At 38.9% G+C, this 27,219-nt stretch overlaps 2 protein-coding genes across 4 annotated transcripts in view; both read left to right on the forward strand.

Moving 5' to 3' along the window:
- The window catches only part of LOC101341322 (myosin-4), a 29,714-nt gene extending 17,949 nt beyond the window's left edge, over nucleotides 1-11,765 (forward strand). For 2 of the 3 annotated variants that reach the window (XM_004375979.1, XM_012555479.1), the window contains exons 23-38: nucleotides 2,844-2,989; nucleotides 3,256-3,346; nucleotides 3,439-3,828; nucleotides 4,341-4,467; nucleotides 4,895-5,013; nucleotides 5,164-5,360; nucleotides 6,513-6,696; nucleotides 6,777-6,942; nucleotides 7,064-7,188; nucleotides 7,466-7,774; nucleotides 8,418-8,621; nucleotides 9,947-10,072; nucleotides 10,163-10,333; nucleotides 10,420-10,524; nucleotides 10,624-10,719; nucleotides 11,529-11,681. In XM_004375979.1, the coding sequence (XP_004376036.1) occupies nucleotides 2,844-2,989; nucleotides 3,256-3,346; nucleotides 3,439-3,828; nucleotides 4,341-4,467; nucleotides 4,895-5,013; nucleotides 5,164-5,360; nucleotides 6,513-6,696; nucleotides 6,777-6,942; nucleotides 7,064-7,188; nucleotides 7,466-7,774; nucleotides 8,418-8,621; nucleotides 9,947-10,072; nucleotides 10,163-10,333; nucleotides 10,420-10,524; nucleotides 10,624-10,719; nucleotides 11,529-11,681 (2,709 nt within the window). Of the gene's footprint in view, nucleotides 1-2,843; nucleotides 2,990-3,255; nucleotides 3,347-3,438; nucleotides 3,829-4,340; nucleotides 4,468-4,894; nucleotides 5,014-5,163; nucleotides 5,361-6,512; nucleotides 6,697-6,776; nucleotides 6,943-7,063; nucleotides 7,189-7,465; nucleotides 7,775-8,417; nucleotides 8,622-9,946; nucleotides 10,073-10,162; nucleotides 10,334-10,419; nucleotides 10,525-10,623; nucleotides 10,720-11,528 lie in introns of all 3 variants that reach the window. The other variant, XM_004375978.1, reaches the window with a different exon arrangement.
- Nucleotides 11,766-12,166: 401 nt separating this feature from the next.
- On the forward strand, nucleotides 12,167-22,042 carry LOC101351492 (prothymosin alpha-like). The gene is made up of 2 exons (XM_012555450.1): nucleotides 12,167-12,248; nucleotides 21,543-22,042. The coding sequence occupies exons 1-2, from the start codon at nucleotides 12,167-12,169 to the stop codon at nucleotides 22,040-22,042; spliced, it is 582 nt and encodes a 193-aa protein (XP_012410904.1).
- Nucleotides 22,043-27,219: the final 5,177 nt, after the last annotated feature.

A 27,219-nucleotide genomic window follows, 5' to 3' on the forward strand; every position in this document is an offset into this window, starting at 1 on the left:
TTGTGGATCCAAGTAAAATGAAATCCTTGACAACTTCAATCTTTTCTCCGTTTATCATGATGTTGCTTATTGGTCCAGTTGTGAGGATTTCTGTTATCTTTATGTTGAGATGCAATCCATAGCGAAGGCTGTAGTCTTTGATTTCGTCAGTAAGTGCTTCAAGTCCTCTTCACTTTCAGCAAGCAGGCTTGTATCATCTGCATATCATAGGTTGCTAATGAGTCTTCCTCCAATCCTGATGTCCCTTTCTTCTTCATATAGTCCAGCTTCTCGGATTATTTGCTCAGCATATATACTGAATAAATATGGCGAAAGGATACATCCTGATGCATACCTTTCCTGATTTTAAACCATGCAGAATCCCCTTGTTCTGTTTGAATGACTGCCTCTTGGTCTATGTATAGGTTTCTCATGAGCACGATTAAGTGTTCTGGAATTTCCATTCTTTACAACGTTATCTATAATTTGTTGTGATCCAAATAGTTGAATACCTTCGCATAGTCAATGAAACACAGGTAAACATCTTTTTGGTATTCTCTGCTTTTAGTCAAGATCCATATGACATCAGCAATGATATCCCTCATTCCACGTCCTCTTCTGAATCTGGCTTGAATTTCTGGCAGCTCCCTGTCAATATACTGCTGCAACCGCTTTTGAATGATCTTCAGCAAAATTTTTCTTGTGTGTGATATTAATGATATTGTTTGATAGTTTCCACATTCTGTTGGATCACCTTTATTAGGAATGGGCACAAATATGGATCTCTTCCAGTCATTTGGCCAGGTAGCTGTCTTCCAAATTTCTTGCCATCAACCAGTGAGAACTTCCAGCACTGCATCCGTTTGTTGAAATGTCTCAATTGGTATTCCGTCAACTCCTGGAGCCTTGGTTTTTGCAAATGCCTTCAGTGCAGCTTGGACTTCTTCCTTCAGTATCATCCATTCTTGATCATATGCCACCTCCTGAAATGGCTGAATGTCGACCAATTCTTTTGGTCTGTGTATTCCTCCCATCTTCTTTTGATGCTTCCTGCATCGTTCAATATTTTCTTCATAGAATCCTCCAAAATTGCAGTGGGAGGCTTTAATTTTTCCTTCAGCTCTTTCAGTTTGAGAAATACCAAGTGTTTTTCCCTTTTGGTTTTCTAACTCCAGATCTTTGCATATGTGATTATAATACTTTACTTTGTCTTCTCAACCACCCTTTGAAATCTTCTGTTCAGCTCTTTTACTTCATCATTTCTTCCATTAAGTTTTGGCTACTCTATGCTCAAGGGCAACTTTCAGAGTGTCTTCTGACAAGCATTTTGGTCTTTTCTTTCTTTCCTGTCTTTTTAAAGACCTTTTGCTTTCTTCATGTATGATGTCCTTGATATCATTTCACAACTTGTCTGGTCTTCAGTCACTAGTGTTCAATGTGTCAAAGCTCTTCTTGAGATGGTCTGTAAATTCAGGTGGGATATACTCAAGGTCATATTTAGGCTCTCATGGACTTGCTCTAATTTTTTTCAGCTTCAGCTTGAATTTGCATATGAGCAACTGATGGTCTGTTCCAAAATCGGCCCTGAGCCTTGTTCTGACTGACGGTATTTAGCTTCTCCATTGTTTCTTTCCACAGATGTACTTGATTTGATTTCTGTGTATTCCATCTAGTGAGGTCCATGTGTATAGTTTATGTGGCTGAAAAAAAGGTATTGGCAATGAAGAAGTCATTGCTCTTTCAAAAGTCATGTGATCTTCAGCATCATTTCTATAACCAAGGCCATATTTTCCAACTACTGATCCTTTTTCTTTGTTTCCAACTTTCACATTCCAATCACCAGTAATTATCAATGCATCTTGATTGCATGTTTGATCAATTTCAGACTACAGAAGTTGGTAGAAATCTTCAATTTCTTCATCTTTGGCTTTGGTAGTTGGTGCATAAATTTGAGTAACAGTTGTATTAACTGATCTTCCTTGTAGAAATATGGATATTATCCTATCACTGACAACACTGTACTTCAGGATAAGGATCTTGAAATGTTCTTTTTGATGATGAATGGGACACCATTCCTCTTCGATTTTACATTCTTGGTATAGTAGGCCATATGACTATCTGATTGAAAATGGCTAATACTAGTCGACTTCAACTCAAAAATGCCTAGGATATTGGTCTTTATGCTTTCCATTTCATTTTTGATGACTTCCAATTTTCCTAGATTCGTACTTTGTACATTCCATGTTCTGATTATTAATGGATGTTTGCAGCTATTTCTTCTCGTTTTGAGTCATGCCACATCAGTAAATGATGGTCCCAAAAGCATTAGTCCATCCACATCATTAAGGTTGACTCTACTTTGAGGAGGCAGCTCTTCCCCAGTCATATTTTGAATGCCTTCCAACCTGATGGGGCTCATCTTCTGGCACTGTATCAGACAATGTTCTGCAGCTATTCATAAGGTTTTCACTCGTGAATTTTTTCAGAAATAGACTGCCAAGTCCTTCTTCCTAGTCTGTCTTAGTCTGGAAGCTCTGCTGAAACCTGTCCACCATGGATGACCCTTCTGGTATTTGAAATATCGGTGGCATAGCTTCCAGCATCACAGCAACACGCAAGCCACCATAGTATGACAAACTGACAGACAGATGGCTAGTGGTATTTTTCCTTAAGATGAAATAAACAATTATGGCATGAAACCATTACTGATGTTCATGAACCTTCATCTATGGGTTTTATAAATGTTAACTCAAGTTCTCATGCTATTTGTTGTACCTTTTAAATTTCTCTTGCGTATCTTTAAAGGTTAGTGCTACAAGGCTCAGTGTTAAAAATCAAATAAATAAAATCCATTACAAATTTAGCTTGAAGGATCTCTGGAACAAGAAAAGAAACTTCGCATGGACTTAGAAAGAGCCAAGAGAAAACTGGAGGGTGATCTAAAATTAGCCCAAGAATCCACAATGGATATAGAAAATGACAAGCAGCAACTTAATGAGAAACTCAAAAAGTAAGTATGATATAATTCAATTAATTACTGTTGACAATTCAGGTGGAATATGTTTTAAAATGTCTCTAAAATATTATTTCAGTGCATGCCAAAAAACACATAAGGCCATCTTTGACTTTTTTATTTGATGAAAATGACACATTATTGCCTGGTAAAGTATATGCTACTCAATCTTAATACCAGCGGTATAAAGAAGTTCAATTATACATAGAAAAGAAGGCTGGTGAAAGAATTTACTATGAGCTAATGTGTTGCTCTTCTAACAGGAAAGAGTTTGAAATCGTCAATCTGCGAAGCAAGATTGAAGATGAACAGGCCCTCGGTATGCAGCTGCAGAAGAAGATCAAGGAGTTACAGGTAAGTCATAACCTCCACCTTTTCTGGGCATCATTATAGGAATCAAAATTGCCATGAAATTATATTAATGTTGACATATCACTCAATTCCAGGCCTGCACTGAGGAACTGGAGGAGGACATCGAGGCAGAACGGGCCTCCCGGGCCAAAGCCGAGAAGCAACGCTCTGACCTCTTCCAGGAGCTGGAGGAGATCAGTGAGCGGCTGGAAGAAGCTGGTGGGGCGACTTCAGCCCAGATCAAGATGAACAAGAAACGGGAGGCTGAGTTCCAGAAAATGCGCAGGGACCTGGAGGAGGCCACCCTGCAGCATGAGGCCACAGCAGCCACCCTGAGGAAGAAGCACGCGGACAGTGTGGCCGAGCTCGGGGAGCAGATTGACAACCTGCAGCGGGTCAAACAGAAGCTGGAGAAGGAGAAGAGTGAGCTGAAGATGGAGACTGATGACCTTGCTAGTAACATGGAGACTATCTCCAAAGCCAAGGTCTTTATTAACTTGTCCCCTTTTCAACTTTAATTGCAATGATGCAAAATGACTACATTTATATATGTGTGTATCTAGTCTAACTGCACAACATATAGGTGTCATCTCAAATTTTAAAATTATTCCTAATAGGTATTACTGTATTGAACTGAATCATTTTGGTCTTCATATCTTATCTGTGGAAATCACTTTAAACTTTGTCACTATTACCATGAAATAATGCAATTACAAGATAAACAGACTTATCTAAAAATCATACTCTACACGACGCAGAACTTAAATAATGTTCGTATTTTCCAAAAGAAAATAATCTAACATGGACTACCACTTATTCATTTATTTAGCCAAAAATTATGTGCCTCTACTACTTCCAAAGTACTATTCAGGACTTCAAAGCAGACAGTACCATACATAAAACTCAGCACCTTTCCACAAGCAGTTACAGATCTCCAAATCCCAGACTTCCAAACAGAAACGTGTTATTTTTCCCTTTGTTCTTTTTCCCACCACAGGGAAATCTTGAGAAAATGTGCCGCACCCTAGAGGACCAGCTTAGTGAACTGAAAACAAAGGAAGAAGAGCATCAACACTTAATAAATGAGCTGTCCGCCCAGAAGGCACGTTTACACGCAGAATCAGGTCGGTAATGGTATGACCAGCCTTTGGGGAGGTGAAGAATGAAAAGAGAACTTCCATCTGTGTCTATCTGTCAAACACAAATCATTTCTTGTATCATGTATATGCACTTATCACTTTTTATTTACTCCTTCACCTTTTTAGTGTGATGGTAAAAAGTAATGACTACAAACGATAATTAGGGGAAAAAATTAAGCTCTCTGGGCTGAGGAGACTTTGGTTGTCTCAGCATTACTCAAAAAAAAAACCCAAATTCTAAAATATCAAAGAAAGCTCAGAAATTTTCGGAAAAGCAAGAAACAACCTTCTCAAAAGCACTAAAGCTCTTGAGTTATTATTTTTATCACATGAAATAAAGAAGTTCTAATATTATTTTTTTTTTCTTTACCTGGACAACAGAACTAAATGGCTCATGTTTTGTCTTCCGCAGGTGAATTTTCACGACAGCTAGATGAGAAAGGTGCTCTGGTTTCTCAACTATCCCGAGGTAAACAAGCATTTACACAACAGATTGAAGAATTAAAGAGGCAGCTAGAAGAGGAGTCTAAGGTGAGACTTCTCCAGTTGATACTTTCAGTTGCTTTAACTGAACAGTATGACCCACCACTGAACTTCACATGGACAATACCAATTGTCAATCAAGGTCAATCAAATATCAATCAAGGTAAACTTATATTACACACGTTTTGGTTGGTCTAGGCCAAGAATGCCCTGGCCCACGCCCTACAGTCAGCTCGCCATGACTGTGACCTACTGCGGGAACAATATGAAGAAGAGCAGGAAGCCAAGGCTGAGCTGCAGAGGGCAATGTCCAAGGCCAACAGTGAGGTTGCCCAGTGGAGGACCAAATACGAGACGGACGCCATTCAGCGCACAGAGGAGCTGGAGGAGGCCAAGTATGGACTTCTAGTGACAGGGAAAAAAAAGAAAGAATAGTTTAAAAACAACCAAGGAAAATTAGAGAGGAAAAGGAATATTCTAGACATGAGGATAGGTGAAGGATTTCAAGCTATTTGACTGCAGGGTGGTAGGTTCCAACATATTCTTCTTCTTACATTCCAGTGTATGGCAAGTAGAGAATGGCACAAGATGACAGCCCTCCTCCCGTTCTGGTCTACTAACACAGTATCTGAAATTTCTTTCCACCTAAACAAATTAGTAATTATCAGCACACCTTTTATGAATTAAGTAGAATTAATTTCCCTTAACATAAGAAAAAATGGAGACATTGAGACCATCTGGTACATTGTTATGGATATTATAATTACCAATAACTGGTTTTTCCTTATTGGAGTACTGAAAGTTCCAAATAGGACTGTTATACCCTGTCATTATTTAATTAACAACCAGCATCAATGGACTTACTCAAAGCATAATTACATGTATTGTTTGTGGGATAAAACTCATGAAAGTTACATATGGAAGGAAAATAACTATAGATTCACAGTGAAAAAAGCCTTCCTAAATTTATCTTAGGAGTTATTAGAATTAAACAGAGAAGGGTTGGCAAGCATTTTTAGAAAAAACATTCTAGATAAGAACGTGGACTGGTAAAGAGAGCAGTAAGACTTTGGAGAATACTTGGGAAGTATAATAATGGGATAGTTACTGATTAATTGTATGACCTTGAACATGTCACTCTGAGCCACAGTTATCTAATTTGTAAGGTAAAGAGGACCACAGAAAATGTTTAAAGATCCTATTCAATGCTAACATCCTTTGATGATACGCCTCCTGTTCATGGTTACCACTTCTTCTTCACCTTCATTTTCTCACCCAGCTCACATGCTTATTCATCCTCTCTCTCTCACACAAATGGCCTCATAAACATGTTTGATAACCCCTGTGATAAAGGTAAGAAGTCACTAGAGAAAACAGAATACTAAAAGAGATGAAATGGGTATTGAGAAGCTATATTAAAAACCTTAACAACTTGTGGACATAAAAGAAAAAAAAAAATCTTGAGGAAAATATGGTTTCCTAGTCATCAGCTTTATGAAGCTCCCTGTGGTTAACTTTGATTCTGTTCTTGGTCACTCACACTTCAGGAAGAAGCTGGCCCAGCGTCTGCAGGATGCTGAGGAGCACGTAGAAGCTGTGAACACCAAATGTTCTTCCCTGGAAAAGACGAAGCAGCGGCTCCAGAATGAAGTGGAGGACCTCATGCTCGATGTGGAAAGATCGAATGCTGCCTGTGCGGCTCTTGATAGGAAGCGAAGGAACTTTGACAAGGTGACCCACAATAACTGTTTCCCTAGGGGGGAAATGGCATGATTCTTGGTTACAGAGGCTTAATACCAATGTACTTCCAGGTTCTGTCAGAATGGAAACAAAAATATGAGGAAACTCAGACTGAACTTGAGGCCTCCCAGAAGGAGTCTCACTCTCTCAGCACTGAGCTGTTCAAGGTGAAGAATGCCTATGAGGAGTCGCTGGACCAACTTGAAACCCTGAAGCGGGAAAATAAGAACTTACAGCGTGAGTCTCTGTAATCATTCTATCTCAAAAAAAAAAAAAAAAAAAAAAAATGCAGAGAGCTATCTTTTAAATTTTTCAAAATCCTCAACTGAATTTTGATATTTGCTTATCAAAACTGCAGAGGAGATTTCTGACCTGACTGAGCAAATTGCAGAGGGAGGAAAGCATATTCATGAATTGGAAAAAGTAAAGAAACAGATTGATCAAGAGAAGAGTGAACTTCAGGCGGCCCTAGAGGAAGCAGAGGTACATGTTTCGTTTACTCACCTAAGTATCACAAGTAAACTGAAAAAATGAATAGCAGCTGACATCTATTATACCACAAACTTTAAGGAAAAACACATGCAAGTCATTAAGAAATACTCAATTGTTCCTTGGAAATATAAAACTAATAGGCTATATTAAGATGTATGAAAGGTTGGTTTTTATTATTACTGTTAGTGATGCCTCCTTGAAGAAATCATCATAATGTGCAAAATATATAAATGCTCTTTAGGTAATCTAAATGTTTGCTTTTATTCAGGGATCTCTTGAGCATGAGGAAGGCAAAATTCTTCATATCCAGCTTGAGTTAAACCAGGTGAAATCTGACATTGACCGAAAAATTGCTGAGAAAGATGAAGAAATTGATCAGCTGAAGAGGAACCATCTCAGAGTCGTGGAGTCGATGCAGAGCACACTGGATGCTGAGATCAGGAGCAGGAATGATGCCCTAAGAATCAAGAAGAAGATGGAGGGAGACCTCAATGAAATGGAAATCCAGCTGAACCATGCCAACCACCAGGCTGCTGAGGCCATAAAGAACCTTCGAAATACACAAGGAATACTGAAGGTATGCTGGGCAAATACACATGATGTCATACAGTCCGAGCACCACTGTATAACTCAAATTTTAATATTTTAGGACTATATGCTACGAGTCAGCTACGAATCAACACTGCCAGACATCTTGTCTTTTGCAACTTTAGGCTGCAGACAGATACAGCAGATACAGTAGTAGGTTGAATGTATGCACAAAACTGAAAAGAGCTTAATCCTGGAAGTTCCAGGGTAAAATTTACTTTGTCATCTGAAGAGTAAACAAAGCAGTGAGGGGTGGGGAGAGATAGGAAGTGATTAGAGAGTTTAGCTACATGACATTGCTTGAATCATTCTGTATATCTGGAGTTCCTTTGTTTAATATATAACATAACAGGGTTGCACTAGCTGATCTCTAAGTATACATTCCCGATCCAAAATTCCATATATTTGGCCATGGCATTTTCCTATGATTCAGGATCTAAAGTCCTATCATGTTGTGTCCTTCTGAGTAGAGCTCTGCCTTAGACTTTAAAGAATGTGTCATTAAAAGGTACTTACAGATTGTTCCTATCTAATCATACTCCAAGTTATTAAGACCTAAGTATGCACATGACCCTAAATTTGTATTCGCTTTAACTACAGCATGAGTAAGAGTCTTTTCTCTTTCTGTGTAGGACACTCAGCTACATTTGGATGATGCCATCAAAGGCCAAGATGACCTTAAAGAGCAATTAGCAATGGTTGAGCGCAGAGCTAACCTGCTGCAGGCTGAGATTGAGGAGCTAAGAGCATCTCTGGAACAGACTGAGAGAAGCAGGAAGGTGGCAGAGCAAGAGCTTCTGGATGCCAGTGAGCGCGTGCAACTCCTGCACACCCAGGTGAGGTTCAGGATTATAGTTTAGTAACTGTACTCCCTGAAGCTGAAGACAACTTGAAAGGATAAGCAATCTTGGCACTGGCCCCTTTGAAGAGTTCTGAGAAATGTAGAGAGTGACATAAGTATATGCTGGGGCCTAGCTGACTCACAAGTATATTTATGGGCTGGCATAACCATGTTTATTAGAAATAATCTAAGAGTTCTAGAAACTTTTACAGAGAATCACAGAAGACCACTTATTAATAACCATACACATATACAACACTGGCAGGCATCTTGTCTTCTGCAACTCTAAGCTGCAAATAGTCAGCAAATAAAATAGAGGGGAGAGAATAGGTTGCCAAATAATGTGTATGTACTACCTATGCACATAAGGCTATCTTCATGGGATATAAGAAGAAACTTTAAGTTCAAATTCATGGAGGCAATCGTTACTGCTAGTTAGTATGTGTTGTTTATGGAGGATTTGTTAAATAAACAGTCTTGTATCCTTACAATGGCTAATATGCAACCATCAAAGATATGAACTGAGTGCTATGGAAAAATGTTCACAATATAGTAGTGAAAAGAGCAAATTAAAAATAACATATGTTAAAAAGATACAGGAAACATCCAGAAAGATAAGCAAAAGTACTCTCAGTGGTAATCTCTGTAGCGAGAGCACAATATTCTTTTTCTCTTTTTCCTAATCTGTATGTTCTGTTATTTTTTTAAATAAATATATTACTGTATAATTTTTGATGTGGCAACATATGCAAGCAGCCATTACAGAAACATTAAAATTGCATACTATATACGTAACTTTAAAATCAAATTAAAATGCAAGATTTTTCTTACTCATTTGTTATTAGTATCCCTGAACTGATTAAATATTTCAAATGCTGACAACTTTCCAAAAATATAAAGGACTCTTAGCTCATACTTTTAACAGTAATAATGCTATTAATGTACTTAAAATATGGAGCCAAACAGTGTGAATGAACAACTAAAAATTAAAAATCCATTTCTCATGAGCTATGTGGTGCTATATGGTACCACCCTTTAACTTATCTGGGCTGTGCTTTACGCTTACAAGCAGCAACTGATACTAGTCAAATACATTTAGTATGAAAATTAAATTTTATCTGGAAAAATTTAGGAAAATTTTTATTAACAGAAATATGGGGAGAAAGAGAAGATATAATCTTAGAATTCTGATTTAGTTTTTATTCTGAACAACATTATGATTGACGATTTATGCCTGTGTACATTTGTTAAAATGACAATCTGAATGCTTATAATATAATTAAATGCTCTTTTCTTTTTTTTTTTATTAATTTGAAACAGAACACCAGCCTGATCAACACCAAGAAGAAGCTGGAGACAGACATTTCCCAAATCCAGGGAGAGATGGAGGACATTGTCCAGGAAGCCCGCAATGCAGAAGAGAAGGCCAAGAAGGCCATCATTGATGTGAGTGGAAGGCAACACAATGGGGGTCAAACTTGAATGTTGATGTGCCATCTCTGCTCCCTTAATCGATTTTGTTTTATTGCTAATTAGGCTGCCATGATGGCTGAGGAGCTGAAAAAAGAGCAGGACACCAGTGCCCACCTGGAGCGGATGAAGAAAAACCTGGAGCAGACGGTGAAGGACCTGCAGCACCATCTGGATGAGGCGGAGCAGCTGGCCCTGAAGGGGGGCAAGAAGCAGATCCAGAAACTGGAGGCCAGGGTGGGTCTCCACCACTTCATTCAATTGCCAGCCTTTTCACGTAGCTAGTTACAGCCAACATTTTAAATGCCTTTGGTCTCTTCCAGGTGAGAGAGCTTGAAAATGAGGTTGAAAGTGAACAGAAGCGCAATGTTGAGGCTGTCAAGGGTCTTCGCAAACATGAGAGAAGGGTGAAAGAGCTCGCTTACCAGGTGAACAGCCTTTTCATATTTTCCAGGCCTACCGCTTTTAAGAAAATAAACATGAGTTGTTTACATATAATGATACTATCTATTTGCTACCTCTTTCAGACTGAGGAGGACCGCAAGAATGTTCTCAGGTTGCAGGACTTAGTGGACAAACTACAAACCAAGGTTAAAGCTTACAAGAGACAAGCTGAAGAGGCCGTGAGTATCTCCATAGTAAGAAAGGTTCAGGAGCAGATCCAGGTTTTGTGGGGCCTGAAGTTTATAGAATTTTAAGGGGCTTTCTCTAAGGTAAAGAACACAAAATTATGAATACAAAATTAGGTATAAAAATTAGTATTTATTTAGAATGATAAAAAATTACCACAAATTACTGAAGCCTTAGAGATTCAGGCTCATTTCTTCTGACACCCGTTTAAGCAATTTTCCAGACGTGTTAACACAGAAATGCTTCTTGGTTGCAACCCCCTTCCCTCCCTATCTAGAATATTTACAACTCCCAGCAATTCCCAGCCTACATATGGGCCTGTACAAATGACGGCTCTGAAGTCTAAGCCTCTTTAATTTAATAATAAACCTATTTCAGGAAGGGTTGCATTTTTTTTTTCATTTGACTGAAGTTATCTTTCTCATCCTGTTAATTCTGAAACCTTCCTTAATGTTCTCTGCACCCAATACCACCATTACACCTACTTCTTAGAAGTTTCTTCTAGAGAAACAAGATTGACTCAGATCCCTGATACTTTGATCTCCCTGTTGTCCTTGTGGCATTTTAAGCTTACCAGGAACAGAGTCAGGGGAGAGGGAGTTGGGAGCGGAGTTGTAAGGCCACTCATTCATACAGGTGAGTTTGTGGGATGTCCTGGCCCCCAAAAAATATGTCACCAAATAACAGAACCTTTTGCTTTCTCATCCTAGAAGCGAATATTAGATCTAATTTAGTAACAAAAGCAGGAAGAATCAGAAAATATAACATTTTCTTCTTCTCTCAAATGCATTTCTGTTCTTAGGAGGAACAATCCAACGTCAACCTTGCCAGGTTCCGCAAGATCCAGCACGAGCTGCAGGAGGCTGAGGAACGGGCTGACATTGCCGAGTCCCAGGTCAACAAACTGAGGGTGAAGAGTCGGGAGGTTCACACAAAAGTCATAAGTGAAGAGTAATTCATTCTAATGCTGAAAGGTGACCAAAGAAATGCACAAAATGTGAAGTTCTTGGTCACTGTCCTGTAATATCAAGGAAATAAAATCTGCAGAGAATTTTGCAATCTAAAAATACACTGTCTCTTAATTACAAGCTCTGTTAGAACTTTAGGAGGAAGATGTGGCAGTCTGCTTCCATAAAGCTTTACAGCCTTGGGAACCCTATGGGGTAGTTCTACACTGTCCTGTAGGATTGCTATGAGTCAGAATAGACTAGACAGCAAGAGGTTTGGTTGGGGTTTTATTAAAACTAGTTCATTTATTCAATACTTGTTGAGCTCCAACTCTGCAATCAGAGATAATGACAGAAATGAATGTGGGCAGTGAACCAAGTTAATAGAAGATAAATGAAATAAGGTCCTCTGAAGGGATGCAAAGTTGATTAACGCACCCTCAGTTCCACTCAACCAATTTTACTGAGTACCAAGTATGTGTCTGGTACAGAAATGGACACCAAGGATATGACAATCAACTCTGACTTCAAGAAGTTCAGTCTAGTGGACGAGGCAGCAATTCAAAAAGATTATGGTACAACATATGTCCTCTGATAAAAGTATGAAAACAGAGTGCGGCAATAACATAGAGGAAGCCACTAACCTGGGGAACCCAGAGGGCTTCTCAAAGGAGACTGTGAGCTAGGTCCTAAAAGATGACAAGACAGTTACCAGGTGAAAGACAAGAGGGGATGGGCAGTCTAAGAAAACAGACATGAGATTTCAGAGTAGTTTAAGTGTAGGCTTCATGGGCAAAGGGCAGCAGATGAGGCCAGAGACTGAAGTTAAGGCCTGACTGTGAAAGGTACTGCAGTGCTAGGAATTAGGGTATGCATCAGACTGGTTACATTTGGTGAGAAGAGAGTTGACACAATTTTGGCAGCAGTATGGAGGATGGAAGAGGATGGGAAAGACCAGTTTAGAAGGCCACTGAAATGGTCCAAATTAGAGACGATGATGATGGAAATGAATGAAAGCAGCGTTCAAATACTGGCATAAAGAAAGGGTTGGGAAAGCACTGGAAAAGTCAAACAGTTTCACAGTATTCATACCTCCCAGTCACTTCATTGTTATAAATTTTATTTCCTTTTGGGGGACATTCTTTTCTTCTGAACCTTCTCCCTCTCCAAGAAAAAGGACAGAACATTTTAGATAAACCTTCCTGTTGACCTTCCAATTTCTACATATAATTCTGCTTACCAAAGAGCCTTATTTTTCTGAGTACCTAACATATTTTAAGAAGAACCAGAAAGGGAGTATGACTGAAATTTTAACACAGCCATTGCTGGAAGGATTTTTTCTTTGATACCTTCTTAAAGCTTACAATTTGGCTTCACAGTGTGGACATTTTTAAAAAATAAAATGGTAGAATATCAGTTTATTCTTTGACAGTGGTGGAAATCTGTTTCTAATGAGGAGGCTGCTCTGGGAAATCTATTTTCAGTGTAAGAAGTCTAATTAGTAATGAGAAGCTTGCTTTATGAGAAAAGAATTTTTACAAGGTAGAAAATAATCATGACAAATATTTAACCTATGCCATAACGAAGACAAATGAATTACTCCTGCCTAGAGTAGGCATTTATTACCAAATTGTAATTAAACTCTGTAGGGTTAACCTATCGACCTCAAAAGGACCAGGTAATTGCTTTATTATTCTACCTCTTCACTATTTAAATATTTGGTTATGTAGAGAGTTGAGAGTGGATTCTCTTATACATGGGTCAGTTATTCTTGGTTCCCTGATTAAAGTAGCAAGGATTTAGATCAAAACTATTCTGGTTAATATTGCTTCCTTATTTTCTCACAGACCAGCTGATTTATTGACTTATTTCCTTAACTATTACAACAAAGTCCTTATCTATTATAATCTAGGACTGCTTATAATACTGTTTACCTTTTCTTTAAATAACACAAGGGATCACTGATATTTGGGAATTATTTCTAACCTACTGATGCTGGATACGAAAACCCAAACAGGATGCATGCAACAAAGCAGGAGGCTATCTATCCCCCAGAACAAACAACTCTGAATCAGAAGCAATGGAGGTAGTTTAAGTCTGACTCCTCCCTGATCATAGCACTAAGACTCACTGTGACGGGGGAAGAAAAAAAGAGACTGGAAGAAGACTGTGAAACGTGGCAAAGGGCAAGGGCCTTTTTCTCTTATTTATAACATGTAGGGAACTAGGCAGAAATGATCATGCTCTAGTGATTTTGGTATCTAGCTAGGCAACACGACAGTAATAAAATCTCCTAACAATCTGTCCTGAGGCCAGTTTCGTTTCTTCTCGATATTATGAGAACGAAATGACCATAGCTATTAAACAGCAAATTCTAGGATGGTCGACATACTGATACTTGGAGATATCATGAATATTTTTTCTCTCAGCTCTATTTATAGTGTTCAGACAACCAAACGGATATCAAGAACAGAAGGAACCTCAACATCCCTAACTCTAAATTACCTCCCCTTCTAGCTATCTTTATAGCGACTAGACAGCAACGAATTTTTGGTTTTCTAGCTATCTTATATCTAAATCTCCTGCTATTGGAGACTGAATCCTTGGATCCTAGAAGATGTTCACTTTATTTAATCTCTTATTAAATTGAAGAGATATTAATTTCGACTAACACTCTAGCCAGAGTTATTGGCTAACCAACTAAGAAAGTATCTCAAGGAACAAGTCCCTTCAGATGTGCCTGAAAGGAAGGCAACCCTTAGGCAGGGAAACTGCAGAGATTTAAAAAATACCCAAAGGCCACGTACTTATTAATGAATGATAGAGCCAGACTTAGACCAAGACCTTCTAACTGTTCTGGAAGTGATGCACTGGAAGTAATGCACTGTCAGGCTTTCCACTCTAACCTGACTGTGAAAGGTTATGATGACACTCCTTCCTTAAAACAAGGTCAGTAATCTGTCATTTCACGGGAGCAGAGGAAGGGTCTCCGCCCTTCACTCAGATATCCATATGGCTTGTTCCTTCATGTCTGCAGGATTCTCGCTGAATTACACCTTATCAAAGAGGCTTTCCCTGGCCACCAATATCAAAAGGCAACCCCTTCTCCCTGCCCTGACAATTACAATTCTAATCCCTTTGATTTATTTTATATCTGTCCATGATACTTACCATCACTTGACTACTAATTTGTTTAATATCTAAAAGAAAGGGACAGCCTAGTAAGACAGAAAGCTTGTATACAACAACTGCTCTCCTACAAACAAACACCATAGAGAAAACTGTGGTCCTACCCCTCAAAAAGGCCACATGGGAAGCCATACTTCCACCCTCGTGAGGCTGTAATGAGGTACCTGAACACCCCTACTGGGGTAGCATCAGGAAAGACCAGGTAGAAAGACAGGACTTTCATCCCCGGTGGCTGGTAATGGGTTCTGTGGTGTCAGTGGAAATGACATGGGGATCCTTGACTTCCACCTCACCCAGCAATAACCAGGTACCTCTTGCCCTTTCCACTAGGGTGGTGTCAGAAGAGGCCTACAGGAGAGTCAGGACTTTCACCACTGCCCAGTGGTAATGAGGTCACCCCCACTGTGGTGTCAGTGAGACCATGTGGGGAGCCAAAACTCCTACCTTGCCCAGAAGTAGTGAGGAGTTTCCCCTTGGGTGTCAAAAGAAGCCAAGTGGGGAAACTGGACTTCTACCTTCACCTGGCAGTAATGAAGTGGTGACCCCCCTTCCCTTGCCAGAGTAGCATCAGAGAAAGCCAGCTAAAAGGTTTAAATAAGATCTAGATTCTCAGAACATGACACAAAAATGTCCAGGTTTCAACTGAAAATCACTCCTCATATCAAGATGATCTCACACTAAATGAAAAAAAGGCAAATGAATAAAAAAATCTAAAGCCAAGATGATTAAGATGTTAGATTTATCTAACAAAGATTTTAAAGCAGTTATTGTAAAAATGCTTCAAGGAGCAATTATAAACATGCCGGAAACGAAAGAACAGAACATCTTAGCAAAGAAACAGAAAGTATCATAAAAAAAGAACATATAAAGAAGACCTAAATGGAAATTTTAGTGCTGAAAAATACAATAAACAAAATTAAAAAGCAACAAAGCAGAGGGAACCGAGGAAAGAATCAGTGAACTGGAAAATAAAACAATGGAAATTACCCACTCTGAAAAAGGGAGAGAAAATAAACTGTTATAGAGCTCTGTGGCTCTGTAACGAACAATCTAATATCCTATAAAGAAAGGAGGAAGACTGAAGGAATGAAAAAGTACTTGAAAAACAATGACTGAAAACTCCCCAAATTTCACAAGTCATAAATGTACACATTCAAGAAGGAGTTTAAACAAGCAGGATAAACTCAAAGAAATTCATACCAATACATAGTTACACTTTTGAAAATTAAAGGCAAAGAAAAAAATCTTGAAAGCATCTAGAAAAAATGACATCTTACCTATAGAAGAAAAACAATTCAAATAACAGTGGATTTCTTACCAGAAACCACAGAAATCAGAAGGAAGTAGTACAATATTTTTCAGGTGCTGAAAGAAAAGAACTATCAAAAATATGTTTCGGGAATGAAACGAAAATCAAGACATTCTCAGATGAAGAAAAACTAAGAGAATTTGTCACCAGCTGACCTAACCTAAAAGAATGGCTAAAGAAAGTTCTCTAAACAGAAAGTAAACAATAAAAGAAAGAAACTTGGAACATTAAAAAGTAGGAAAAAACATGGTAAGCAAAAATAGGAGTAGATACAGTAAGCTTTTCTTTATACACGGTTTTCTAAGTTATATTTGATGATTGAAGGAAAAGTTATAATGTTGTCTGATGTGGTTCTAAATGTATATAGAAGAAATATTTAAGACAATTATATTATAAATGGAAGAGGGTAAAGGGACTTAAAGGGAAGTAAGGTTTCTGTACTTCACTAGAACTGGTAAAATGAGAACACCAGTAGACAATGATGTGTGTGTGTATACAAACGCCTAGAGTAATAACTAAAAATGATATACAAAGACATATACTAAAAAACATTATAAAGAGGATTAACTTCCTGAATGACAGCATGAGGAGGCCACTGAAGCACTCCCCAGTGAAAATGGTAAAAATTATTTTAATAACAACCATTTAAATCCTCTGGAAATGGTCCTAAGGACACACAGCAAATGAACAAACATTTATCAAGAAAAAGAATGAGGGAACATCTAGCTTAATTGGCATAACACAGTTTATAAAGAAAATGTTCTACATTCTACTTTGGTGAGTAGTGTCTGGGGTCTTAAAATCTTGTGAGCTGCCATCTAAGATACTCCATTGGTCCCACACAGTCTGGAGCAAGGGAAAATGAAGAAAACTAAAGACACAAGGGAAAGATTAGTCCAAAGGACTAATGGACCACAACTACCACAGTCTCCACCAGACTGAGTCCAGTACAACTAGATGGTGCCCGACTACCACCACTGACTGCTTTGACAGGGATCATAATAGAAGGTCCCAGACAGAGCTGAAGAAAAATGTAGAACAAAATTCTAACTCATAAAAAAAGACCAGACTTACTGGCCTGATAGAGACTGGAGAAACCCCGAGACTGTGGTCCCTTCACACTCTTTTAACTCAGTAATGAAGTCATTCCTGAGGTTCACCCTTCAGCCAAAGATTAAACAAGCCCATAAAACAAAACGAGACTAAAGGGGCATACCAGCCCAGGGGCAAGGACTAGAAGGCAGGAGGGGACAGGAAAGCTGGTAATAGGGAACCCGAGGCCGAGAAGGGAGAGTGTTGACATGTTGTGGGGTTGGTAACCAATGTCACAAAACAACATGTGTACTAACTGTTCAGTGAGAAGCTAGTTTGTTCTGTAAACCTCCATCTAAAGTACGATACTAAGAAAAGAAACTGTATGAAAATTCGGCAAGAAAGGCAAGAATCTGTGGTATTTGAAACAAGACTGCTCCCTCCTTCTCCCCTCCCAGTTTGTGAGGTGAAGACTCCAGACTGCTGCAGCAGGGCTCCCTCTCACTGCAGCTCCTTGTTGGAGAGCTTTCTTCCTGGGAGGAGCAGGACATTTCTCATCCTGCCCCCCAGCCACCTGTTGCTGAGGTTAAGTCCTGGCTCTCTTCTTCCACCCATCCCCCACCTGTGGAATAGATGCTCTACCTTGGGTGCAGTGTACTGAGAATACTGGGGCCCTGATGACCCTTGTTATGGATTGAATTGTGCCCCCCAAAAAGGTAGGTTGAAGTCTTACCCCTGTACCTGTGAATGTGACCTTGTTTTGAAATAGGGTCTTTAAAGATGTTATCAGTTAGGTTAACATAAGGTCTTACTGGATTAGGGTCCTAACCCTATAGGACTGGTATCCCTACAAATGAGAAGATACACAGAAATAGAAGAATGAGAAACTATTTGTTCTATAAACCTTCACCTGAAGTACAATAAATAAATAAATAAAATAAAGATTAAAAAAAAAAAAAGAATAGACAGAGGAGAGATGTCCATGTAGAGATGTATCTACAAACCAAGAAATGCCAAGGATCGCTGGGAGCCACAGAAGCTAGGAGAGAGACACAGAATAGTTTCTCTCAGAGTCCTCAGAAGGGTTCAACATGGCCAATACCCTACTTGGCACTTCTAGCCTCCAGAACTGTGACACAATACACTTCTGTTCTTATAAGCCACCAAGTTTGTGATATTTTGTAACAGCATCTCTAGGAAACTAAGATAACCCTTGACCTGGCTCTTGAGGTGGAGGTTCTACATCAGGGGAGACAAGCAAAGAGAACTTCAGGCTGCTGCCCTCCCCCACACACACTTAACACTCTGCTCCTAGAGTGAGGATGTCACCCAAAGAGAAGCTTGTCATTGTCCCCACCCCAGCTCCAGAGCCTTTGCTCAGAGATTTTGCCTGGATGGAGACACACGCAGTAAAACAAAGAGCTCCTAATATCTTCCCAAAGAAACCGACTTTATTTATTTACAACAAAACATGGAGAAGTTCAAGTCTGAGGCCACTCTCAAGTTGGAGGTTGTGTTGAAAGACAATTAGAAGGAGATGCAAGATACAGGCTGAACTGTAGGCCTGATAATTAACAGGTGAGAATCGGGGGATAAGACACCTGGTACCAAAAGAAGACAAAGACAGTACAAAAAAAAAAAAAAAGGACAGGTCAAAATTCTTAGTGAATAGAGATGCAAAAGTCCTTAACAAGATATTAGAAAATAGAATTCAGCAATATATAAAAAGAATTATTTACCATAGCCAAGTGGGATTTATTAGTTCAATATTCAAAAATCAAAAGCCTAAATAAGAAAAATCGCATGATCGCATTAATTGATACAAAAAAGCAGTTAACAAAATTCAACACTCATTCATGATTAAAAAAAAAAAAAAAAACCCTCATAAAAATAGAAATGGATGGAAACTTCCTCAACTTGATGAAGAGCATATGCAAAACCTAGAGCTAACATTATGCTGAATGGTGACAGACTGCTGCAATGTGCTGTAACCACAAGTTGTAAGTGAAGACCGTTTGGAGCAAAAGCACAGAACAGACACTGTTCTAACGGTGTGGTCAACAGGCGTTTATAATTCACAGAGCAAACACGACAGGGATAAGCATGACAGCAAACATGCTCATCGGCCAAAGTTTCCCGAAGTTCAGCTCCCATCCCAGGGTGTGATCTTATGATCCCATCCTAGTGCGCCCCGTGTCACACCACAAAGAGCAACACGGGAGCCCCTCTCTTGCAGGTTTAATATACTAACAGGACAGCCATATCTACGTGCCAAATAACATGTACAGAGATCAAGAAGCGGAAAGGGGTGATAAGAGGGTAGTAAGAGGTAAAAGGAAACCCTGGTGGTGTAGTGATTAAGTGCTACGGCTCTTAACCAAAAGTTGGCAGTTCAAATCCACCAGGCGCTCTTTGGAAACTCTATGGGGCAGCTCTACTCTGTCCTATAGGGTTGCTATCAGTCAGAAGCAACTCGATGGCAAGGGGTTTGCTTGGTTTATTAAGAGGTAAAAGGGGATAATGAAAGTGGAAGTCCCCCTGCAGGTAATGGATATTATTCATTGCCCCTGTTTAGGGTGGGGGGACCATCTCCTGATGGTTATTCTAGATTTACAGAAAATATTTAAAATGACACAAAAAAATCTGGAAAATGTGAATACTCCATTATGTGTTAAAGAAATTGAATTCATAATTTAACATCTTCCCAAAAAGAAAACCCAGGTCTAGATGGCTTCTCCGATGACCTATGGCAAACGTTTAGGGAAGAAATAGTATCAATCTTGCACAAACTCCTTTAGAAATGAGAGGAAGGAATCCATCTTAACTCATTTTATGAGAGCAGCAAATACCAAAACCTGACAAGAGTACTACAAAGAAAAGAACCGTCAAATATCCCTCACAGATGCAAAAAAATCCTTTACAAAATATTGGCAAATCAAACCTAGCAATATATGAAAATATTAATACTGATAAATTATGACCAAGTGGGATTTATCACAGGAATGCAAGATAGATGTAATATTTTAAAATCAATGTAATACATCACCTTAGTAGAATAAAAGAGAAAATCAGATGATCTCAATAGATGCCGTAAAAGCATTTGACAATATTCAACATCCATTCGTGATAAAAACTCTCAGCAAACTAGCAATAAAAGGAAACTTGTTCAATCTAGAAGAAGGCGCCTACAAATGAAACTCAGCTAGAACATCATGCTTAATGATGAAACCGTGGACACAGTCTGCTTAAAACTGGGACTGCAGAAAGGATGTTCACTCTCACCTCTTTGCACTGGCGGACCAAGATAATGCAATGAGGCAAAAAAAGGAAACAAAAAGGCACAAAGGTTGAGAAAAAAGAAGTAAAAGTGTCTTTATTTGCAGATACATGATTGTATATATAAATCATTGAATTAAATAAGTCTATAAAATAAACTACTTGATTCAAGAAGAAAATTGAGAATGTTTCAAATTACAAGGTCAATTGTATTAAATGCATTTTATACCATATTTTATACTAGCAGCAAACAATTGGAAAATGAAATTTAAAATATCAATATCACTTACAATAGCAGCAAAACTTAGCCTCTACACTGAAAACTGAAAAACACTGCTGAGAGAAATTAAAGATCTAAATAAATTACCTCTGTGTGTGGGGGGTGGGGGTGGGGGAGAGATCCTGACTATGTTCATGAATCTGACTACTCAATATTGTAAATTTGTCAATTCTCCCCAAAGTAATCTACAGATTTAATGTAACCCAACTCCCGTCAAAATTCCATAGGGCTTTTTTATTTTTTTGGTAGAAATTGGCAAACTAATATTAAAATACATGTGGAAATATAAAGGACCTAGAATACGCAACGCAATCTTGGAAAAGAAGTACAAAGTTGGAGGAATTACACAATCGGATTTTAAACTGTATTATGAAGCTACAGTAATTAAGACTGTGGTATTAGTTAAGGGTAAACAAACAGATCGACGGAACAGAATCAGAGGAATAAAGAGTTCAGAAATAGGTCAACTATATACAGGAAAATGACTTTTTGTTAAGTTGCCAGTAATATTCGATGTGGAAAGGAAAGTCTTTTCAACAAATAAAATCAATTAGATATTTGTATGGGGTGGAAAAAAAAAACCTGACCCATATCTCACACCATATACAATAACTAACTCCACATGGATAACAGACCTAAATGTAAATGCTGAATTATAAATCTCCTAGAAGAAAACATAGAAGAGTATCTTGGACAAAATTTCTTAAACATTTAGGGATGAAATATTATCACGACAAGCACTTAATATAAAAGACAAAAAACGGGACTGGCTGCTCTGAGGAGCCATCTTTGCATTGTTCCCCGGGTCTGGCTCCGCGCTCGCTGCAGCCACCTCCGCCGCGCGCTCCCTCTGCCACCGCAGACTCTGGGCTCCGGGGGCTTTCTCGCCCGAGTCCCCGAACTCGCACTTTCTTTGTAATCCGCTGCATTGGATCACCAGCGTGCCCCACCATGTCAGACGCGGCGCGGACACCAGCTCTGAGATCACCACCACTAACTTAAAGGAGAAGAAGGAGGTTGTGGAGGAGGCAGAGAAATTAAGAGATGCGCCCGCTAATGGGAACGCTAACGAGGAAAATGGGGAGCTGGAGGCTGACAATGAGGTAGACGAAGAGAAGGAAGAAGGTGGGGAGGAAGAACAGGAGGAGGAAGAAGGTGATGGTGAGGAAGAGGATGGAGATGAAGATGAGGAGGCTGATGCAGCTACGGGCAAACGGGCAGCTGAAGATAATGAGGATGACGATGTTGACACCAAAAAGCAGAAGACCAATGAGGATGACTAGACAGCTAAAAAGGAAAAGTTAAAAAAAAAAAAAGGCCACCGTGACCTGTTCACCCTCCACTTCCTGTCTCAGAATCTAAACGTGGTCACTTTCAAGTAGAGAGTCTCGCCCGCCCACCTGGGGCAGCGCCACCTGCAGATGACACGCGCTCTCCACCACCCAACCAAAACCACAATGTGAATTTGCAACAGGGGAGGAAAAAAGAAAACTTCCAAGGCCCTGCTTTTTTCTTTAAAAGTACTTTAAAAAGGGAAATTTGTATTTTTTATTTACATTTTATATTTTTGTACATATGGTTAGGGGTCAGCCATTTTTAATGATCTCGGATGACCAAACCAGCCTTCAGAGCGTTCTCTGTCCTTCTTCTGACTTTACTTGTAGTGTGACCATGTTCATTATAATCTCAAAGAAGAAAAAAAAACCTTGTAAAAAAAAAAAAAGCAAAAACAACAACAACAAAAATCCAGTAACTTTCTTTGTGTATGTACTTAGCTGTACTATAAGTAGTTGGTTCGTATGAGATGGTTAAAAAGGCCAAAGATAAAAGCTTTCTTTTTTTTTCCTTTTTTTGTCTATGAAGTTGCTGGGTTTTGGTTTTTTTTTTTTTTTTTTTTTTTTGACCTGTATGATGTATGTATGAAACAATGCTGTCCAACAATAAACCGAAATTTTATTTTGCTGAGTTGTTCTTAAAAAAAAAAAAAAGATGGTATACTGGTCCTCATCAAAATTAAAACTACTGCTCATCAAGACACCATTAATGATATGAAAAGACAAGTCACAGGCTAGGAGAAAATATATGTAATACATATATCCAGTAAACAACTTGTTTATAAAGAACATATACAAATCAATATTAAGAAACAAAATCCAAAAATAAAAAATTCTATAAAAAGGGGCAAAAGACTTGAACAGACACCTCAAAAAGGAGATATATGAATGTCTGATAAGCACATTAAAAGACGCTCAATATTTTGGTTTTGGGAAATGCAAATTAAAACTACAAGAAGATTCTACTACACACCCACAAGAATGGTTAAAATGAAAAAGACTAACAATGCCAAATATTGGAGAGGATGCAGAGCAACTAGACTTCTCATCCATTGCTAGTTGGGATGTAAAATTGTACAAGTATCTTTTTTTTCAACTACTTTGAAACAATTGTTTGGCAATTTCTTAGAAATTAAATCTACACTTAACGTTTTGATCTAGAAATTCCACCCCTCAGTATTAATTTAAAAAACGAAAGCATCGGTCCACAAAAAGATTTAAAAAATGCTTGTTAAGAGAATTAAATCCGTTGCCATGGAGTCGATTCCGACTCATAGCGACCCTATAGGACAGAGTAGAAATGCCCCATAGGGTTTCTTAGGAGCCGCTGGTGGATCTGAACTGCTGACCTTTTGGTTAGCAGCCAAGCTCTTAACCACAGCAAGAGAATTAGGATGAACAAAATACAGTATATCCTCACAATGGAATACCACACAGCAATAAAAAGAAATGAACTACTGATACATGTATGAATCTAAATAACAGTCCTCTTTGGCACTGAGATGCTCCTTTTTCCTTTGTGAAAGGCAAGCTGTTTCCTTTAGTTGAAGATGGGATAATTACAGAGATTCACATTAGAAAAGGTAAAAATGACTTAGTGGCTGTAATCCCCCTGCTTTTACTCACTGAATAGAGACAACAGAGGAACTCTTAGGGCAAAGAGAATGTTAAGAATGGTAAGCTTACTTCTGGCAAGGACTCTCAGAATAGAAGGCTCATTAGATACTGTAACCTAATGCTTGCACTGGGTTTAATTGTAAGTGGATACTACAGAGAAGAGCAAGAACAAGGGATACAGTCCAGACCTTGGAAGGGTTTTTACTCCAAGTTAAAAGAAATTAGTTGCCTCACAAGAGAAGGGTTGGACTATACCAGTAATCAAGCTTTAGTGAAATATATCTTATAGTTTAGTTTTCTTACATATATTGCCCATTAAAACTCTTTACTCCATTGCTTGTTGCTATTTTAAATAAGGTTTTCAGTATTCCACGTCATATCTCAAAGAAAACAAATGGAACATGCACTACACTGATCCAAATCTCAGGTTGAAGTGTCAAGTTTCAACCGCTGACCACATAATCAGAGCACCACCACTTAAATTATAGACACAGTAATTGAAAGGACGTTTAAGTTGTTCTCAAAATTTTGAACATAGCTTCATATTCCCATGTGCTTCTGTAAGAAAGGCAGCAAGAAGTGAAATTACTGTAATTTTAAATTTCAAAGGTGCAACAAATTGCCCTAGTAATTTACACCCTTACTCACAGCATATGCAGACATCCACTTCCCTACACCATCAACATTTACTACTATCAAACAGTTTTATTTACGTCAACCTGATGGCGAAATATACTAGCTTTCTGCTTTTTGATCTTGCATCTCATGTGGTTGAGCATGTCTTCATGTTTACTGGCTATCTGTGTTGCCTCTTTCATGAAGTGTCTATTTATATCTTTTGGCTTTTTTTTCTATTTGGTTGTACCTCCCTTTTTTCTTGATTGGAAGGGCGGGTGGGTGGGTAGATGGATGGATGGATAGATAGATGATAAACATATATAGAGAGAGGTATAGATATTCTGAATATGATGTCTCTGTCCGTTATATATGTTGCAAATAGTCTCTCCCAGTCTGGTGTTTATCTTTCAATTTTGTTTATGCAACTTTTTTTTATCATTAAGAAGTCTTAAATTTTTATGTGGTTAATCTTACAAATGTATGGTCTTTTTACCTGATTAAAGATCTTCCCTACCCCAAAGCATTAAAATATTCTCCATATTTTCTTCAATTACTTCTAGAGTTTTATTTTGCTTTGTTTTAATGCTGAAGACTTCAATTCATCTTGAACTTATTTTTATAAATGGCATCAGGCAGGGAACTAATTTAATTGTTTTTTCAAATGGTAAGTTCTCACCCCCATTCACTGAATAGTCCTTCCTTCCCCCACTGATCTGAAAAGCTACCTTTATCATATACTAAATTGCCATACATGTAAGAGCCCATTTTTGGACTTTATTATATTCTACTGATCTACCTGTCTACACCTACACTAATTTACACTGTTTTAGTCACCATATTTAAAAATATTCTTTGATGTCAGGTAGAGTGGTTTGTTACTTTGTTATGTGATAAAAGCTTATTATTCCTAAAAATTTGTTGCCTCTTCCTAGGAACTCTGTTATTGCAGTTCTCCACCCAGATAAATGTCTCTATCCTTTGTCTGTTACTTCCAAGTCTGTTCCCTTTCCACAAGAAACATTACCCCAATCACAGGAAATTTAGTTTATTTTTAATTGTTTTAGTGTAGAACCAATTTAAATGATTCTTGAACATCTAAAACTATTTCTATTTTACCAACAGCAAGGAAAGTTCACCCATAACCTAAATAACTCTAGATTTTATGCCCCCTCTCTTCTTATCGGAAGGTGTCCTAATGGTGCAGTGCTTAAGCACTCAGCTGCTAACCGAAAGGTCAATGGTTCAAACTCACCAGCCACTCCACGAAAGAAAGCATGGCAGTCTGCTTCTGTAAAGATTACAGCCTAACAAACCCTATGAGCTAGAAACAGAGATACTTTGTGATCCAACAATCCCACTACTATGTACATATCCTAGAGAAATAAGAGCTGTGACACAAACAGATATACACATATCCATGTTCATCACAGCATTATTCACAATAGCAAAAAGATGGAAACAACCTACGTGCCCATAAAGGGATGAATGGATAAACAAACTATGGTACATACGCACCATGGAATACTATGCAACGTTAAAGAATAATCATGAATCCGCAAAACATCTCACAACATGGATGAACCTGGAGGACATTATGCTGGGTGAAATAAGTGAATCACAAAAGGGCAAATATTGCATGAGATCACTAATACATCTTCACTTTTTTGGCCCATTCAGAGAGATCTATCCATATACCTCTTCCCCATATCTCCTTGTCTCCAATTTTCCAATCACGTTCCTTCCAAATCCCTAACCTTCCAGCCAAACCATTGGCCACAGCCCATGATTCAGTATACAATCGCACATCTGGCCATTTCTCCTTCCAAGCAAAATGAACAACAAGGTGCACTGCTCGAAGTTCTGCCCATTACCACTGTCCTTAACCACTGTCCTTCAGGGAGGTCCCAGAAAGTGGTTGTAGTGCTGCTGCTGTCCACTTTCAAGTGGTGCCTGCATACTGTGCAGAAACATCTGTAAACCAGGCACGAGTTTACTCTTCCTCAGTCAACTGATCATAAGGAACTCCCCATGCGGACATAGGTGCAGACTGGTAGATGGAAGGTAATGTGACACCAGTTACTGATGGGCACCTCAGGCCATATGGTGACTTGGTGGCCCTTGGTTAAGTGTTCAGTCTCTACTAAGGCCAAGTAACAAGCCAAAAGCTGTTCTCAAAAGGAGAGTAGTTACCTACACAGGATAGCAAGGCTTTGTTCCCAAATCCTAAAGGTCTGCACTGTGATTCACCAGCAGAGGCCTGCCAAAGATTCCAAACAGCATCTCTATCTCCCACTGACACCTCAAGCACCTTTGGATCAGCTGGATCATAGGGCCCAAGTGGCAGAGCGGCTTGCACAGCAGCCTGAACCTACTGCAGAGCCTTCTCTTGTTCTGGGCCCCACTCAAAACTAGCAGCTTTTCGAGTCACTTGATAAACAGGCTGGAGTAGCGCACCCAAATGAGGCATATGCTGCCTCCAAAACCCAAAGAGGCCCACTGGCATTATGCCTCGTTTTTAGTTATGGGAGGGGCCAGATGCAATAACTTATCCTTCACCTTAAAAGAACTATCTCGACATGCCCCACACCACTGAACTCCTAGAAATTTCACTGAGGTGGAGGGTACCTGAATTTTTGTTGGATTAATTTACCACCCTCTAGCACACAAATGTTTTATCTGTAAGTCCAGAGTCATTGACAATTACTCCTTACTAGGTCCAATCAGCAAAATGTCATCAATGTAATGGACTAGTGTGGCATCTGTGGAAGGAAAAGGCTGACTAAACTATGACATAGGCCTGGAGAGTTGATATAGCCCTGAGGTGGGTCACTGAAGGCATATTGTTGGCTTTGCCAGCTAAAGGCAAACTGCTTCTGGTAGTCCTTCGAAAT

The sequence above is a fragment of the Trichechus manatus genome, unplaced genomic scaffold (genome assembly GCF_000243295.1).
Source record: "Trichechus manatus latirostris isolate Lorelei unplaced genomic scaffold, TriManLat1.0 scaffold00040, whole genome shotgun sequence".
Classification (NCBI taxonomy): Eukaryota; Metazoa; Chordata; class Mammalia; order Sirenia; family Trichechidae; genus Trichechus; species Trichechus manatus.

Bases quoted from the DNA above. Each gene is read 5' to 3' on its own strand.
- LOC101351492 (XM_012555450.1), top strand. From the start codon at position 12,167: ATGGACACCAAGGATATGACAATCAACTCTGACTTCAAGAAGTTCAGT. The intron at 12,249-21,542 runs GTACAACATATG...TGCTCTGAGGAG, and splicing joins AGCAATTCAAAAAGATTATG to CCATCTTTGCATTGTTCCCC.